Source organism: Lissotriton helveticus, chromosome 7 (assembly GCF_964261635.1).
Source record: "Lissotriton helveticus chromosome 7, aLisHel1.1, whole genome shotgun sequence".
Lineage (NCBI taxonomy): Eukaryota > Metazoa > Chordata > Amphibia > Caudata > Salamandridae > Lissotriton > Lissotriton helveticus.
The window spans coordinates 253,509,126-253,524,386 of NC_136068.1; the positions used below are offsets into that span (position 1 = coordinate 253,509,126).

The 15,261-nt window shown below is 46.4% G+C and overlaps 1 protein-coding gene across 1 annotated transcript in view; it reads right to left on the reverse strand.

The window, feature by feature from the left end:
- The window catches only part of PEDS1 (plasmanylethanolamine desaturase 1), a 215,378-nt gene that overhangs the window by 57,503 nt on the left and 142,614 nt on the right, over nucleotides 1–15,261 (reverse strand). The window contains exon 4 of the mRNA XM_078652029.1: nucleotides 1,038–1,182. Within this exon, the coding sequence (XP_078508155.1) occupies nucleotides 1,038–1,182 (145 nt within the window). The remainder of the gene's footprint in view (nucleotides 1–1,037; nucleotides 1,183–15,261) is intronic.

The following is a 15,261-nucleotide window of genomic DNA, read 5'->3' on the forward strand; positions in this document are numbered from 1 at the left end:
AAGAGAAAAAAGAGAGAGAAGAGAAAAAAGAGAAAAAAGGAGAAAAAGAGGAAAAGAGAGAAAAAGAGAGAGAAAAGAGAGAGAAAGAGAGAGAGAAAGAGAGAAAAAGAGAGAGAAAAGAGAGAAAGAGAGAGAAAAAGAGAGAGAAAAAGAGGTGTGTTTGTGTGTGTGCGTGCGTGGGCTTTCACAACCTGCTTACATAGGCTCCAGCCCACTATGGAAATGCCAAACTTAACAAAAGGCCAGTTCGGCCATGCAGTGATCCTATTAAAATTTCTTCAAATTTACACAGTAATAAAAACGTTCTTATTTGCATGCCCTTCTACCCAGGCAGTAACCAATCACAATCTGCCCATATTTTTTACCATCTGTAAAACAGCTTTAGATTGCTATTACTCTAGGACCGATTTGTTTACATCGTGAGTGAGCAGACCCGCTCTTTACTATTCCTTTTACAATTCGCCAGTGCCTGCAGAACTTTAACCCCTTCGCTGCGGGGGTTAATCCCCCGCTGTGCTGGGGGGGCGTGCACAGCGCCCGCATGCTCATGACGAGCTGAGCTCGTCATGAGGCACGGCGCTCCTGTGCTCATGACGAGCTCAGCTCGTCACAGGTGCATTACCTGCCGTGGAACGCTCAGCACAGCAGGGGAATTATCCCCGCATGTGAGCGTTCCACGGCTCATGACGAGCTGAGCTCGTCATGAGCACCGGAGCGCCGTGGCTCATGACTAGCTCAGCTCGTCATGAGCCTCGAAGAGGTTAAAAAGGGAAATTTACACACCTTCATACAAGTTTCACCACAGAACTGATCCAAAAATCATGTTTTTTTGTAAATAAACCAATCGTTCTATGCAAATGAGCTGTGGGAGGTGATAACAGCTTAAACTTCTATCTGCAACAATTGTAAACTCTACAGTATTTACTATATTTTAAAATGGGAAAAGAAAATCTGCAGTCCCCTTCACAAATTAAAGTGTTAACAATATTTGTATTCAATTATTTTTCTTTAAGATGAAGCACAAGCTAGAATTTTACCTGGAGAAAAAACAAGAAACTTGTAGGCCATGTTAGCTAAAGGGATTAATGTCACCAGACAATTATCACCGTTGGTTTCGATGAAATCGTGTCTTGTTATTGCTGTGGGGTCAATGTGATGCTCTCGGAAAGGTCTGATAAAAGCCTGAAAAAAAAAAAGGCGGCTTAGTTAACACTTTATAGATGGTGGTTATAAGAGACAATTATATTACATATTCCAGAAACGATTAAATCATCCTCTAATTCAGAAAATAATCGAAGACTGCCCTCTTCAAAGAGCATTATAAGGCGTAGGAAGCCCAGTCCTGTCTCAACTATTGTGTATGGTTTCAGCGGCCCTCTTCTAGTTCGAGCTATATATATACCTACAACATACATCTAGGCATACACAGAGCATGTAGACTACGTCAACAACCTTCACAGAGCGCTCTCTTGTTTTCTTGTATAATGTATCTACCCGTTTTTATCCCAAATGTATCCAGGATTTGAGACTGCTTGTTTTTATTGTATAATTAGGCTTTCCTGTTTTCAGTTTCTATTTTTGGTAAATTCTGGTGGTGTTTTTTCAGTGTTTTCCAGTGATTTCCATACCTAAAAAAAACAGTGCTTTTCAGTGTTTACTCATTTTCGCGCCATAAAAAACAACTGAAACTGTGTTTTGCCGGTGTTTATGGAACACTGCTTTTATGATTGCTTTTTCAATTTTTATTTCAGAAATTGTATACTGCTCTACAGTTTAGAAGCTTAATAAAGTCATGAAATACTTTCCATTGTTCTTTGATTCTGCAGCTCAGATTTAACAAGCATTTGCAATGCAATAGTTCTCGCATTTATGCGACTTTAAGCTATTGGCATTGTAACTGACAAAGACTTTTATTTAGGTTTTAAAAACAAAAACAAAAATAAAAGGCATTGTTATTCGCAATGTGAATAGCTCAAACTGCATAAATGCAAGACCTATTGCATTGTAAAATGCTTGTTTTAAATGGAACCATGCATTGGTCACTCAGCAAGTGTTTGTCAAATATACGTAGAGAACTTTTTTTAATGCTATTATGAAATTGCAATGTGGCTGAAGGGGCATATGCAAGTCAAACAAGCATTGGCATAGCCATACGGTCTCGCCTTTGGGACCTTACAAGTGTTTAGTTATCCAGCAGAATATCCTTCGTGCAACAACATCAACTGTTGCATGGCTAAACATTTATAAGGTCCCAAAGGCGAGACCTATGCCAATGCTTCTTTGGCTTTGTGAGCTTGCACATTCTGTGTGCTCAGCGCAGACTTCGAATGATTTTAGCGAGGAGGTCAGGCAGAGGATGTATACAAAGAAAGTTGTTTTTTGTTGAAACAATGCGCTTTGGTTCTATTCACCTGAGAGTATGGGCTCGCATGACGGCATCAAAGCACCCAAGCCTTAACAAGCTTGTTAAATGGCGAGTAGATAAAGGAGCCCTTTGCTTGTGCTCCCAGGTTACCCTGGTGCCCTACCCTTTTGTTTAACTGGCTATCGGAATTTGGCGCCATTCCACTAATCTGTATTGCCCTGCCTCCACAGCAAGTGTAGTCCTACAACAAACTTACTCTGAGCTTTCCGAGCACGAGCAGCAAGGGTGTAGGAGACATCCCATTTCTGGGGAGAACGCACAGCCTGGGAGAGCTAAGCCAGGGGCTCTGGCTCGGCCCCAAGAGCCAAAGCACGAGTCATCAAATGATGTAAATCCGACAATACGTCATGAAACAATATGATCACGGTTTTAAAGTTAAAAAAATAAATGTACCAGTGTCTCGGGTACATAAGATTTACATCAAGGCATTTTTACTTTTTTAAACATGAAATATTCAAGAACACATACATATTCCCATGCCCTGACTACCTTCCCACGAGTTACCCAAAATGCCAGTTTACTTTCTCTAATTGTTTATACAGCCTATATTACTATTAAATGTAAAGCAATATTGTTTTATGTTACACACAGAGAAGTTCGGTTTTTAGAACACAGATCCTTTACCAAATTATTTCAGTGTGCTCGCAAAGTGAATAGCGAAGGAAAATGATACGTAGTTGTGGGGCACTGGAATTATGCGGCAGAAGAGGGCCAATTATGCTGCAGAAGAGGGCCAATTATGCTGCAGAAGAGGGCCAAATTACGTGGCAAATTATACAATAAGAAAATGTAAACTATGCTGCCTAATGCGGCACATTTGCTGATAGTATTGCTTCACTATTTCAACACTTGTTTACACTGTCTGGGAATAGGTTGTACCTCATTAGTACCAAGTTTAACAGTCAAACATAGCCATAAGCAACAGAAAGGTGACCAGTGAACCTTTACAATGGGCCTTCCGTTACACTGCAACACGTCACAAGGCTTTGCCAATGCTTGTAGCTAATTGCGATCAGGAGCTAAACTTTCCTAAAAACACGTTGTTTTCAAAACAGGCATTCCAGCTGTAGCTTTAACATAAAATAGCACCTTCATTCCCCATCGCTGGGTCCCTTGGCTTACATAACTGAACGATATTGGTAGAAGTTCAATACCTTAAGTACCACAATTAAAAGAAGAAAAAAAAATTAAACTAAGATGTCGTGCAGTCCCCAAAGAACTGAAGAAGATTTGTTTATTCTTCATTTGCCACTTAAAACATCTGGTGGTGGGAATTGCCCCTAAACTCCCCACTCAAAAATCTGGTTGAAGGGTGATACATTCCTCGTAGTTTGTACCCCCACCACCAGCAGTGGGTGTTTACATGTGCACTCTGCGCAGAAGCACGACAGAGCACTAGGTCACGAGCGAGATTTATTTATATTTATTTATTAGAGCTCGGTTCTTGGGTCCCGGCCATGGCTAGCACTTGGAACTGCAGGCAGTGGCAAGAGAACTCAGGAAGGGGAGGAGGTGGGGCTCCACTGCTGGAATAGCAAGGGGCGCTGGACAATCAGTTGGGGTCACGGTTTGAACAGGGGTGCTGCTGTAGCAGAGTTCTATGGCTCCTGATCAGGCAGGCAACTAGAGCCAAATTTCGGGGGCGGGGGGGGGGCTGAAAAATATCTCGGGGGGGCTGGGGGCCTAATTCTAACAACCATAGACAGTAGTTGTAAGAAGGGGTGAAAACATAAGAAAAGCCTACATTACAAGTATGGTCTTTTAAAGACCTGTTAACTACTCGGGTGCGGCTGCAATCAGACGGTCGCCAGGCACCAAAGCTGTGTCAGCCCGGGCTGACACACGACGGGGTGGGGGGCGTGGGGGGCGGGGGTGGGGAGGGGGCTGATACAATGAAGACGAAAGGCGCCGCGAGTCCGCTTTAGGCTGCTCCCTGTCACTGTGTGGCATCATTCTCTGGTCTAGGCAGACCCCCCTTGCCAGGACGATTCATTATTCTGTGTGGTCCTGCTGGTGATCTGCTACCATACTTACAGAAGGCAATTATTTTTTTAAACAATTTTCAGACGTAATCCTCAAATTACGCAAGTGAGGTTCATTGGAAGGCATAAACTCTTGCCGTATACGAGGCAGGTTATTACGAGTTGATGCCCCATTAGAGATGAAGCATTAGCATTAGGGTCTGCTCTGTGACACCTCAGTGCTCTCCGTGACCCCCAACACTGCGGCAACTCTCTCCTCACACCAAGGGGGCGAAGCAGGGCCCTGTAGCCCCCGCAGTGCCTGTGTTAACAACATCAAAGCCTTGTTAAGGAAATGGTCTTTTTAAAGATCTGTCAAGTACTTGAGAGCGGCCTGCGGCAGTAACACAGCAGAGCACAACAGCTCCTCAGTCCTCACCCCCCACGTGAGCCAGGCAGGGGGCCTGGTGTTGCTATGGCCCTTGGGCCATTCACACCACGGCTCCCCATGTGCATGTGCTGGACCGGCCCAGAAGCACTGTTTTCGCCTCACACCTCCGCGCCAGGCACCACACTTTATTATGCTTTGGCTCCCTCAAGTGGCCAAAACCTGCAACAACGATGAAAATCAGTGACACTCGGTTTAAACCAGGTCAGCTGATTTTCATCCTGTAGGGTATTTTCGAGTAGAGTCGGTTTTAACCGAATTCCGGACAGCCTATGTATAATGTATCTACCTGTTTTTATTCCAATGGTATCCTCTCCTCCTAAGTCTTTTATATACCACCCGTCAATCCTGTAAAGCGCTCAGATACCCTCACGGGTCTGGTTAGCGTTCTATAAAACTTTAAAATAAACAAACTGCAATTCAAAGACCTGATTACATTAAGTATATGGTCTTAAAGATTGTCCCTTCCCACTGAAGGGTATCCTGGAGTCAAAGGAAAGAAAACATATCCACAGCTGGAAGAGGAATGGCTTCATTGGTGAGTGGGAGTTCTATATTTTGGAAGCTAGGTACTAGAAGGAACAATCGCGTAGACAGCTCTTTCTCACAAGAGGAATTTGTAATAAAAGGGCAAAAGCTGGTCTGAGACAGCGAGGTGGACTGTGGGTTTTCAGTAGATGACAGCAGGCTTTAAGTGGGCCGGACCTGCCGGTGCTCAGCACAGGCAAGTTTTTAAAAGCAGGAGCCAAGACGGGTCCCTATCGGGCTCTCCATTTTTAGCCTCAGGGTGAGAAAAAAAAACCTTAACTCTGCAGTAGTACAACCAGTCACTACCTTCAAAGAGACTTGTTTCATTTTATATAGCGCAAACTTGGAGCGCTTTACATGAGCGCCAGTTACATTACACAAGGGCATGTTCAGTTTTTGAATCACAGGACGTCAGACTCAAACATTTCTCAGCTGGAAGGTCGGCTGCTCCAGCCTTACGCCACAACCTCGCCCACAAGAGTGAGTAGCATTTTCCATATTACATACAGCGAAATGATAGTTGTTGCTTATTTATCTTATACAACTCACAACCATTGACTAAGCCAATAGTCCTGGATTGTTGTAGGTGTAATGTTACTTGCTGTGTTATATATCTGGACAAATGGACAGAAGCAGCAAAAAAAACTGTGGGACAGCACACTATGTTCAGCACAGATTTTTAGCTTAAGTGGTTTAAGCCACGCCCTTAATTACAGTGGCCATGCCCCTATGAGAGACCACCCAGTTTTTTCATCCCACGTAAAGCCCTCGATGGCAGAGTTATCAGGTTTCAGAGCAGTAGTAGTCTGTAAACCAAAGTGGATTGAAAACCATATGTCTGTTTACAGGAAGCCAATGAAGAAGAGTGAAACTGATTGATGAGGTCATGCGTTCAGTTCAGGATCAAGCGTGTAACTGAATTCGGGAGCATCCAAAGCAAACTGAAAAGGTAGTCCGGTAGACCCTAATACAAGAAGTTGGTATAGGCCTTCAATTCCAGATTGGACTATGTGACCACTTTGCTAGATGAGATAGGTAAAAGAGAGGAGATTGTTATAAGCAGTGCTCTAAGCAAGGTGAAGCAATGTAGTTAACTTGAGGCTTTAAAGGTAACTCAGGATCAAAGTAGATCCCTAAATTGTTTGATGAGACATTGGAGTGGACAGTGGCCACAGGACCACCAAGAGGAAGACCAGAGTGAAGATGGACATTCAAAAATAGGATTTCGGTCTTCAACTTTTTAAATAATTATTTCTCACCCAGGTGGCGACTGCTGACATGTAAGCTAAAATACGCAGATGAGTTACAAGAGATGGAATTCACTATTTGGGGTTCAAAAGCATATTTAATGATTTCAAACACAAACGTCCAACTCTGTGTTGCAAGAGGAGCAATATAAAGACTCAAGAGTGTGGGGCTAAGTGGAGAGCCCTGAGGGATCCAAACTAAACAGGATTCATGATGGATGGAAAAGGTGTGAGCAGGGTGGACTGTGACAGAAAGAATGCCAGTCATTTTAATGATTTCAGACAAAAAGTATCTAAACAAACTGGTAAGAATAAAAGATCAATTTGGTAATCGTGTGGGCGCATATCTAGTTGCAAGTGGAATAATTTAGCATAAAAGACCTTGATGGTGCCCATCGCTTTTACTTTGGGCATCCACTAAGAATGTTTCTCAGATATGCAAGAATCCATAATAATTGAACTGCAATGTCTTAGGCAGAAGTGCAGTCAAGCTGTGTGCAAAGTCAGGGAACTGCGACCTCTTTTACCCTTGAACTATATATTCATATAGAAATTAAACTTGGACACGGTTTCTTGAGTTTTAAGTAGATGATAATGACTAGGAAGGAAGCAGGAGAATATTTGACACCAGCAGTATCGTTCAAGTGGAATAATACGCAAAATGAATATGCTACTTACCAGTATGCATCTGTTCTTGGCATGTAGGGCTGCTAACATTCATATCTATAGCATAGATCGCCGCCTAGTGTTGGGTCCGGATGATTGCACATTGTTGTCCTGGAAAAGTCTTCGAAGTATCACGAGATAGGTGGCTCCTCCCCTGGACTACAGTGCGCATGGGCATCGACTCCATCCCCAGATTGTTTTTAGCCATTGTGGCAGAGATGGAGTGAAATAGTGAAAGTGATGTCCATGCTAATGATTGAATGCAAGAAATAACTGCAGCCGCTAAGGGCGCCGGGGAGGAGGGCGGGCGATATGAATGTTAGCAGCCCTACATGCCAAGAACAGATGCATACTGGTAAGTAGCATATTCAGTTCGAGGCATGTGGGCTGCTAAATTCATATCTATAGCATAGAATACATAGCAGTCCCTCCATTAATGGCGGCCTCCCGTGCCAGCTGCAGAAGTCTGAAAAAGTGTTTTAAGAACAGCCTGTCCTACAGCTGCCTGCTGCTTGGAATGCACATCTACACAGTAATGTTTGGTAAACATATGTGGTGTAGACCATGTGGCTGCTCTACAAATGTCTTCCAAAGGAATGTTCCCCAGGAACGCCATAGAGGCTCCCAACTTGCGCGTGGAGTGTGCCCTTGGGGGGACCGTTAAAGTGCGCTTAGCTTTCTGATAGCAAATCTGAATACACTTAACGATCCACCTGGCTATTCCTGCTTTGGAAATGGGGTTGCCTTTGTGCTGGGCTGAGAAGGCAACAAAGAGTTGCTGTGTCTTTCTAAATGGTTGTGTCCTGTCAATATAGTACATTAACGCCCTGTTGACGTCCAGCGTATGGAGCATTCTTTCTGCTACTGTTTCTGGGTTTGGGAAGAATGCGGGCAGTTCAATTGTTTGATTGACATGAAACTGTGACACCACCTTTGGAAGGAACTTGGAGTTAGTGCGGAGCACCACCCTGTTTGAGTGAATTTGTATAAATGGCTCTTGTATTGTGAGCGCCTGTAGCTCACTAACACGTCTTAGAGACGTGATGGAAAAGAGAAAAGCCACTTTCCATGTTAAGAATTGAATCTCACATGAATGTAGAGGCTCAAAAGGTGGGCCCATCAACCTAGTGAGGACCACATTGAGATTCCACACCGGAGCTGGTGGGGTTCTGGGAGGAATGACTCGTTTCAGACCTTCCAGGAAGGCTTTAATGGCAGGCACCCTGAAAACAGAGAGATGCTGCCTGTTCTGAAGATAAGCCGCTATGGCGGATAAGTGTATCCGAATGGAAGCATATGCTAGATTGCATTTGTAAAGATGTAACAAGTAGCAGATGATGTTAGGAATGGATGCATCTAGCGGGTTGATATTGTGTTCTGTACAATAAACGACAAACCGCTTCCATTTCGCTGCATAGCAAGCCCTGGTAGTGGGCTTTCGTGCCTCCCGGATGATGTCCATGCATTCAGGAGGCAAGTTAAGGTAGCCAAACTCTAAGACCTCAGGAGCCAGATCGCCAGATTTAGCTGTTGCGGATCTGGATGCTGAATGTCGCCATGGTTCTGCGTCAAGAGCCTGGGCGTGAGGTGCAGCTTTTGATGCGGCACCACGGAGAGTTCTAGAAACGTGGTGTACCACGGTTGGCGTGCCCACGTTGGAGCAACCAGGATGAGCGTCATCGAGTGTTGCTTTAGCTTTTTTACCACCAGCGGAATGAGAGGCGCTGGGGGAAAAGCGTACGCAAATCTCCCTGACCAGTTCATCCATATCGCATTGCCCTGCGACTGTGGGTGAGGGAACCTGGCGGCAAAGCTTTGGCATTTGGCGTTTTCCTTTGTGGCAAACAGGTCTATCTGTGGATGACCCCATTGCTGGAAGTACGGGCGGAGTACTGATGGATGTAACTCCCACTCGTGCATTTGGTGGCTGTACCTGCTGAGCAGGTCCGCCATCTGATTGTCCTTGCCCGGGAGGTGTTCCGCCATTAGGAAGACGTTCCTTTGAATGGCCCACTTCCACATGCTCTGAGCCAGATGAGACAACTGTGGAGAGTGTGTCCCTCCCTGCTTTTGGATGTAGTACATGGCTGACATGTTGTCCGTCCGGATCAACACAACTTTGTTGCACAGATGTACTTTGAAGGATTTGAGTGCCATGAAGATTGCCATCAGTTCTAGGTAGTTGATGTGTATCCTCCTTTGCTGCGTTGTCCATAGTCCCTGCACCGTGTAGTGTAGCACATGAGCTCCCCATCCCTGGAGAGATGCGTCCGTCGTCAGGATGATCTGTGGCACAGGCTCTCGGAACGGTCGGCCCTTGCAAAGGTTGTGTGGATTCCACCAATGCAGAGAGTTGTATGCCCGACCGGTCACCAACACTAGGTCTCTCAACTGTCCGTGAGCCTGAGTCCACTGATTTGCCAAGCATTCCTGGAGCGGACGCATATGCAACCGTGCGTGCGGGACTATGAAGATGCAGGAGGCCATCATGCCTATCAACTGCATGAACACTCTCGCTGGAAGGGAGTGTTGCGGTCTGAACCTCTGGATGAGCGACTGGATGTTGTCGATCCGTGCTGGGTTCGGCTGAGCTGTAGCAGCCAGAGTATTTATTGTCGCGCCCAAATACTGCCGCACATGGGCTGGCTGAAGGTGCGACTTTGGATAGTTTAACGAAAACCCCAGACTGTGAAGGAGGTGAATGGTGTGGGACAAGTCTGCGGCGCACTGCTGTGCCGACTTGGCTTGAACGAGCCAGTCGTCTAGGTAAGGGTAGACATGTATGTTCCGTCTCCTGAGGTGCGCTGCTACTGTCGCCAGACACTTGGTGAACACTCTGGGGGCAGTGGTCACTCCGAAGGGCAGGACCTTGAACTGGTAATGCCTGTTTTGTATGGTGAACCTGAGGTATTTCCTGTGGGAAGGATGGAGTGGTATGTGAAAATAAGCATCCTTGAGGTCCAAGGTTGCGAGGAAGTCTCCCTGATTTAGCAATGGAAGAACCTGCTGCAGTGTCAACATGTGGAAGGGTTCTGAAAGAATATAGTGGTTCAGAGGCCTGAGGTCCAGGATCGGTCTGAGTGAGCCGTCCTTTTTGGGGATTAAGAAGTACAGGGAGTACACCCCTGTGCCTTCTTCCTCCAGTGGCACGAGCTCTATTGCGCCTTTTTGCAGCATCACAAGAACCTCCTGCTGCAATAAGTGCAAGTGCTCTGCTGACATAGGACGTTGTCTGGGGGGTATGTTGGGTGGAGTGGACGTCAACTCCAAACAATAACCGTACTGGATACGTTTCCTTACCCACCTGTCTGTGGTGATGGACTTCCAGACTGGCAGGAACTGTTGGAGTCTCCCCCCCGACAGGTGTTGGATGGTCGGGGGGCAGTGACAGGAAGTCACTGTTTGTTGGCGGCAGAGGAATGGGAACTGTTGTTGCCTCTGCCCCTGCCCTTGGCGCTGTTTCCTCAGTAACCTCCTCTACCCTGTTTGGGGTACGAGGACTGCGCCCCACCTTTACTGAATTGCGTCTGCTGTGCCAAGTGTCCTCTGTTAACACCTCGATTGCTTGAGCGACGAAAAGTGTTCCCTCTGAATTGCTGATACTGAAGTGCACCCATGGATTTAGCCGTCTCAGTATCTTTTTTGATTTTTTCGAGGGTGGTGTCAACCTCGGGGCCAAATAGTCTGTCTGGATTAACTGGCTGGTTGAGGATAGTAGTCTGTATCTCTGGCTTGAACCCTGAGATGCGGAGCCATGCTTGACGCCTCAACATCACACTAGTGTTAATCGCTCTCGCTGCCGTATCTGCAACGTCGAGCGCACATTTAATTGCAGCGTTGGAGATGAGCTTGCCCTCCTGTATAAGCATCTCAGCTCCCTCTTTAAACTGGTCTGGAAGGTGTTGTAATAGCTGCTCTAAGGTGTCATAGTGTGCCCTATCATATCTGGCCAACAGAGCTTGTGTGTTAGATATGCGCCAGATGTTGGCTGCCTGTGCTGCCACCCTTTTCCCAGATGCCTCCAGCACTTTTGACTCCTTGTCCGGGGGAGGAGCTTCACCCGTTGTTTGGGAGTTCGCCCTCTTGCGGGCATTAGAGACCACCAAAGAGTCCAAAGGCAACTGTCCCCTTATGTAAGTAGGGTCGCCAGGTGCCGGTCTGTATTTTTTCTCTATTCTGGGGTTTACAACCCTTGCCCTCGTGGGTTCCTTGAAAATGTCTGTGGCATGCTTGAGGACCCCCTTGAGCATTGGAAGTGTTTTCACAGTTTTTTCGGCAGTAGAGAAAGTGTCAAATAAAAAGTCAACTTCTACAGGGTCTGCATGCATTTCCACTTTATGGTTTGCAGCTGCCCTTTCAATTAAGGCATTAAATGCCGCAGAGTCTTCAGTTGGAGAAGTTTGTACACCATAAACCTGTGGGTCATGGACTGCTTGTTGGTCCCCATGAACACCAGAGTCTATCCACGAGTCCTGTTGCTCATCAGGGTCTGTGGCTTGAGGAAAACTATACTCTTCATCTTGTGCACCCTCATCTCCCTCTGAGCAAGTGGGTGAAGGTGTTGGACTTCTCCTAGGTTGTGGAGGAATGCGTTCAACAAGTTCTGGTGTCTCTGGTGCTGGCCTTTTCTTCTTCAGAGGGATTACAAACGACTCCAAAGGCTGCGATGTAATTTTCCTCTTGTAGAGCGTTAGTTTTCCCGTGTCGGCGTCGATAAAATGTTCCGACTGTTCCTCTAATAAAGGTCGTCGACCAAACCCTCCACTCAGTTGAGTTTGCCCCGACCCTTCCGACTCCTTGGGCACCGATCAAGGTGCAAAGGCCTTCGGCGCCACCTTTGGTGGTAGAGTATAGAGGATCGGCATCGAAGTTTTCTTCGGTGGGACCATCGACTTTGGTACCGAGGGCGTTTTTGGCTCAGACGTCAACTCCTTCTCCCGTATCCGTTTGAGGGAGTCCGAGACTTGCTTCGTAAAAGAAGCGGATGGCTTCGTCGACCCGACCGAGGACCTCGGTCCACTCCCATGGGAAGACCCGAGCGTTGACGACCTCTGTGGATCCGCCGGAGTCGCAGGCGTATTTTCGACAACTGCGCTTCGGCCGCCTTCCACGGCCACAGGCGTGGACACCGCTCTCTCCGGATCGGCGGCTTTAGCCTTTTGCGCCGGGACTCCAGACTTCGGCTCGGTGCCCTTTGCAGACTTCGCCTCAACGGGCCTTTTGCCTGTTGGCGCGGTAGTCATGCCTGAAGTCGGTCCGACAGTCGTCTTTGACTTCGACTCGACCACTTTGCTCAACCCCTGCTCGACGACCTTCTTCGCCCTTGCCTGTTCGACAGCCTTCCTTGGCTTCGAGGCCTCCGAAGACGACGGCGTCGATGGTGGAGCAGACGTTTTCGGTTTCGATGGCGCGTCGTCCATCTTTGTTTTCGTCGACCCCGATGACTTTAGTTTCGGTTTCGATTTAGGCAATGGCGGCTCCGCTGAGGTGTCCGTAGCCGGGCCAGAAGGCGGGGCCGTGGATCGAGGTGTAAGGTCTTGGGTAAGGCCGTGTGGCGATCCCGTGACCTGAGCCTTTGTAAGAGTACGAACGGGGCATAGCTCTTCCTCTGAGCTATCTTCCATGGCCCCATATATTTCTTCGACGTCCCCTACCTCCTCGACGTATTCTTCCAGGTCTTGGCCTTCGACGTCTGCTCCGTAGTCGGCCTCGACCTCCGCCGATGTTGTTGAAATTTGCAGGTAAAGCTCTTGCTCGTCTGCCTCGGGGTCTTCGAAGATGTCCACCGGCGCCGGGGCCGATCGCTGGGCCTCGAGGCGCGCCACGCGCCGAAGTTTGATCGTCTTCTTCGATCAGAATCTCGAACAGGCCATACAGTTGGCCTCGTCGTGGTCCGGCGACAGGCACTTGTTGCACACAGGATGGACGTCGATGTGTGGGTACTTAGAACCGCACACGGGACAGTTTTTGAACGGACTCCGTTCCATTGTCGTATCGTCAAGGTCTTGCTGCGTCGACAGGGCCTCGATGACCGAAAAGTCACCCGACTCCTCAGATATCCAACTCGACGAGTTGGAGTATACACGAGACCGAACGCGAACAATACCGACGAAGTAAGGAAGGCCTTTTGGCCTTGAAAGATTTGTTTTATCGATTCCGAACAGGAGATGTCGAAATCACATCCGAACCCAATGGTGGAAAAAAACCAATCTGGGGATGGAGTCGATGCCCATGCGCACTGTAGTCCAGGGGAGGAGCCACCTATCTCGTGATACTTCGAAGACTCTTCCAGGACAACAATGTGCAATCATCCGGACCCAACACTAGGCGGCGATCTATGCTATAGATATGAATTTAGCAGCCCACATGCCTCGAACATGTGCTTACATGGCTTAGATTCATGGAAACAAAGGTATAAGGGTTGGTAATGACCAATACTGGGCTGAGGCAACCATAAAACTTCGTTCTCATCTACGGATTCTGCTAGTCCTTAATATCCCAGCTACAACTCAATATTTTGGAACATTAGAGCAACATGTGTGTGGTTTGATTATGCAATCAATTGTGTAATGGCTATAGCTCAGGCTGCAACCCAGTGGCTTGAAGGGGAGGGGGCATAGAGGTATGAGGTGTGCAAGAGCTTGAAAGTCGGAACATTTAAGGTGTTAATTTTATTTCAAGGCTGTAGATGAAGAGTTGATGCAAGAGGCAAGCTTTGTATTTGTAAATGGAAGTATTCAAAACAACTGTGCTTAACAAATAAATACATGTTCTCCAGCTCTTGAAGACTTAGCATTTGTGTTCACTGAAGTATACTATAGTGATTACGGAGTTAGGAGTACAAAAGGTGGCATACTATTTTTATCATCTGGCCAAAACATTTCTGCATCCATTCCCACCTCTTTCACTGACAAATTGGCAATATTTAATGACCCAAAGTGGGATCTATACCCTGTAGTTCCAATGCGAGCTATGTAACTACATCATCTAAATAAAGCAACTTTCACCAGTCCTCTTTGTCAGGTTACCAATCTGAACACATGTTTACAGATAGCATGGCAACATTTGCCCCACCAAAAATGCGCCAATTCGTTCTTGAGCCTAGAGACATAAAGAAGACAGGATATATGACTACTACTGATTCCACAATGTCGAATAGAAAGCTGCTTGTCCATAGGAAGTCAGGGTGCAAAGGACAAAAATTACCCTTTGGTAAAGTTCAAGATCTTCAGAACTATGTGGCGATGAAGATAATCCACCACATCAGTGAGCTACTAAATAATTCACCAGCAGGTGAAACGTCTACCTTTGTGCAAGGATCACCAAGAATTAACAACCTTGAATACAGCTCAATTGTCAGAACTTCAGACCCTTAATACTAGATACTCTTAAACAAGAGCTTATAGGATGTATCTCTAAAATTTCGGGGTTATCCTTAAAGACTATAAAACATTCCAAACACAATGAAGAGGAGATGAACCAGGATTCACTGAATTGCACTACTCGTGATGAGAAGATTTGTTCCAGAAAAACATGACCAGTTCTGTTCTATCACAAGGTTCTTTACGTGAATATAACAGAGATGAAAGCTAAGCTGCACACAGATATTGAGGCTGAGTCAAGGTCAAAATATTCACTGGGCGAATAATTAAATTACTGTGGGACTAAATTGGGTTTCTACTCTGAAAGCAACATCACAATGTTCTCTAAACGTGTAGAGAGAATACAATATCAAAGCACTACACATCTAAGAATCATCAAACCCTGTTTAGTGTACTTGAGTGCAGGATGTCCAAATATGACCACACAGAGGTGAAAAAGAGTGCAGGGCTCAACAGCAGAAAGCAGGCAGTGCTTTACTCCCGGACGCCGAAGTAATTCCTCCAAAAGGAAAGGAAAAAAGTTCCTTCATGGTAGTGGTAGGATTGGAAACAGCTTGAATAGTTTTTCAACAGAGCTCCAGCGTGAGTGTGTAAGCAGGAAGCA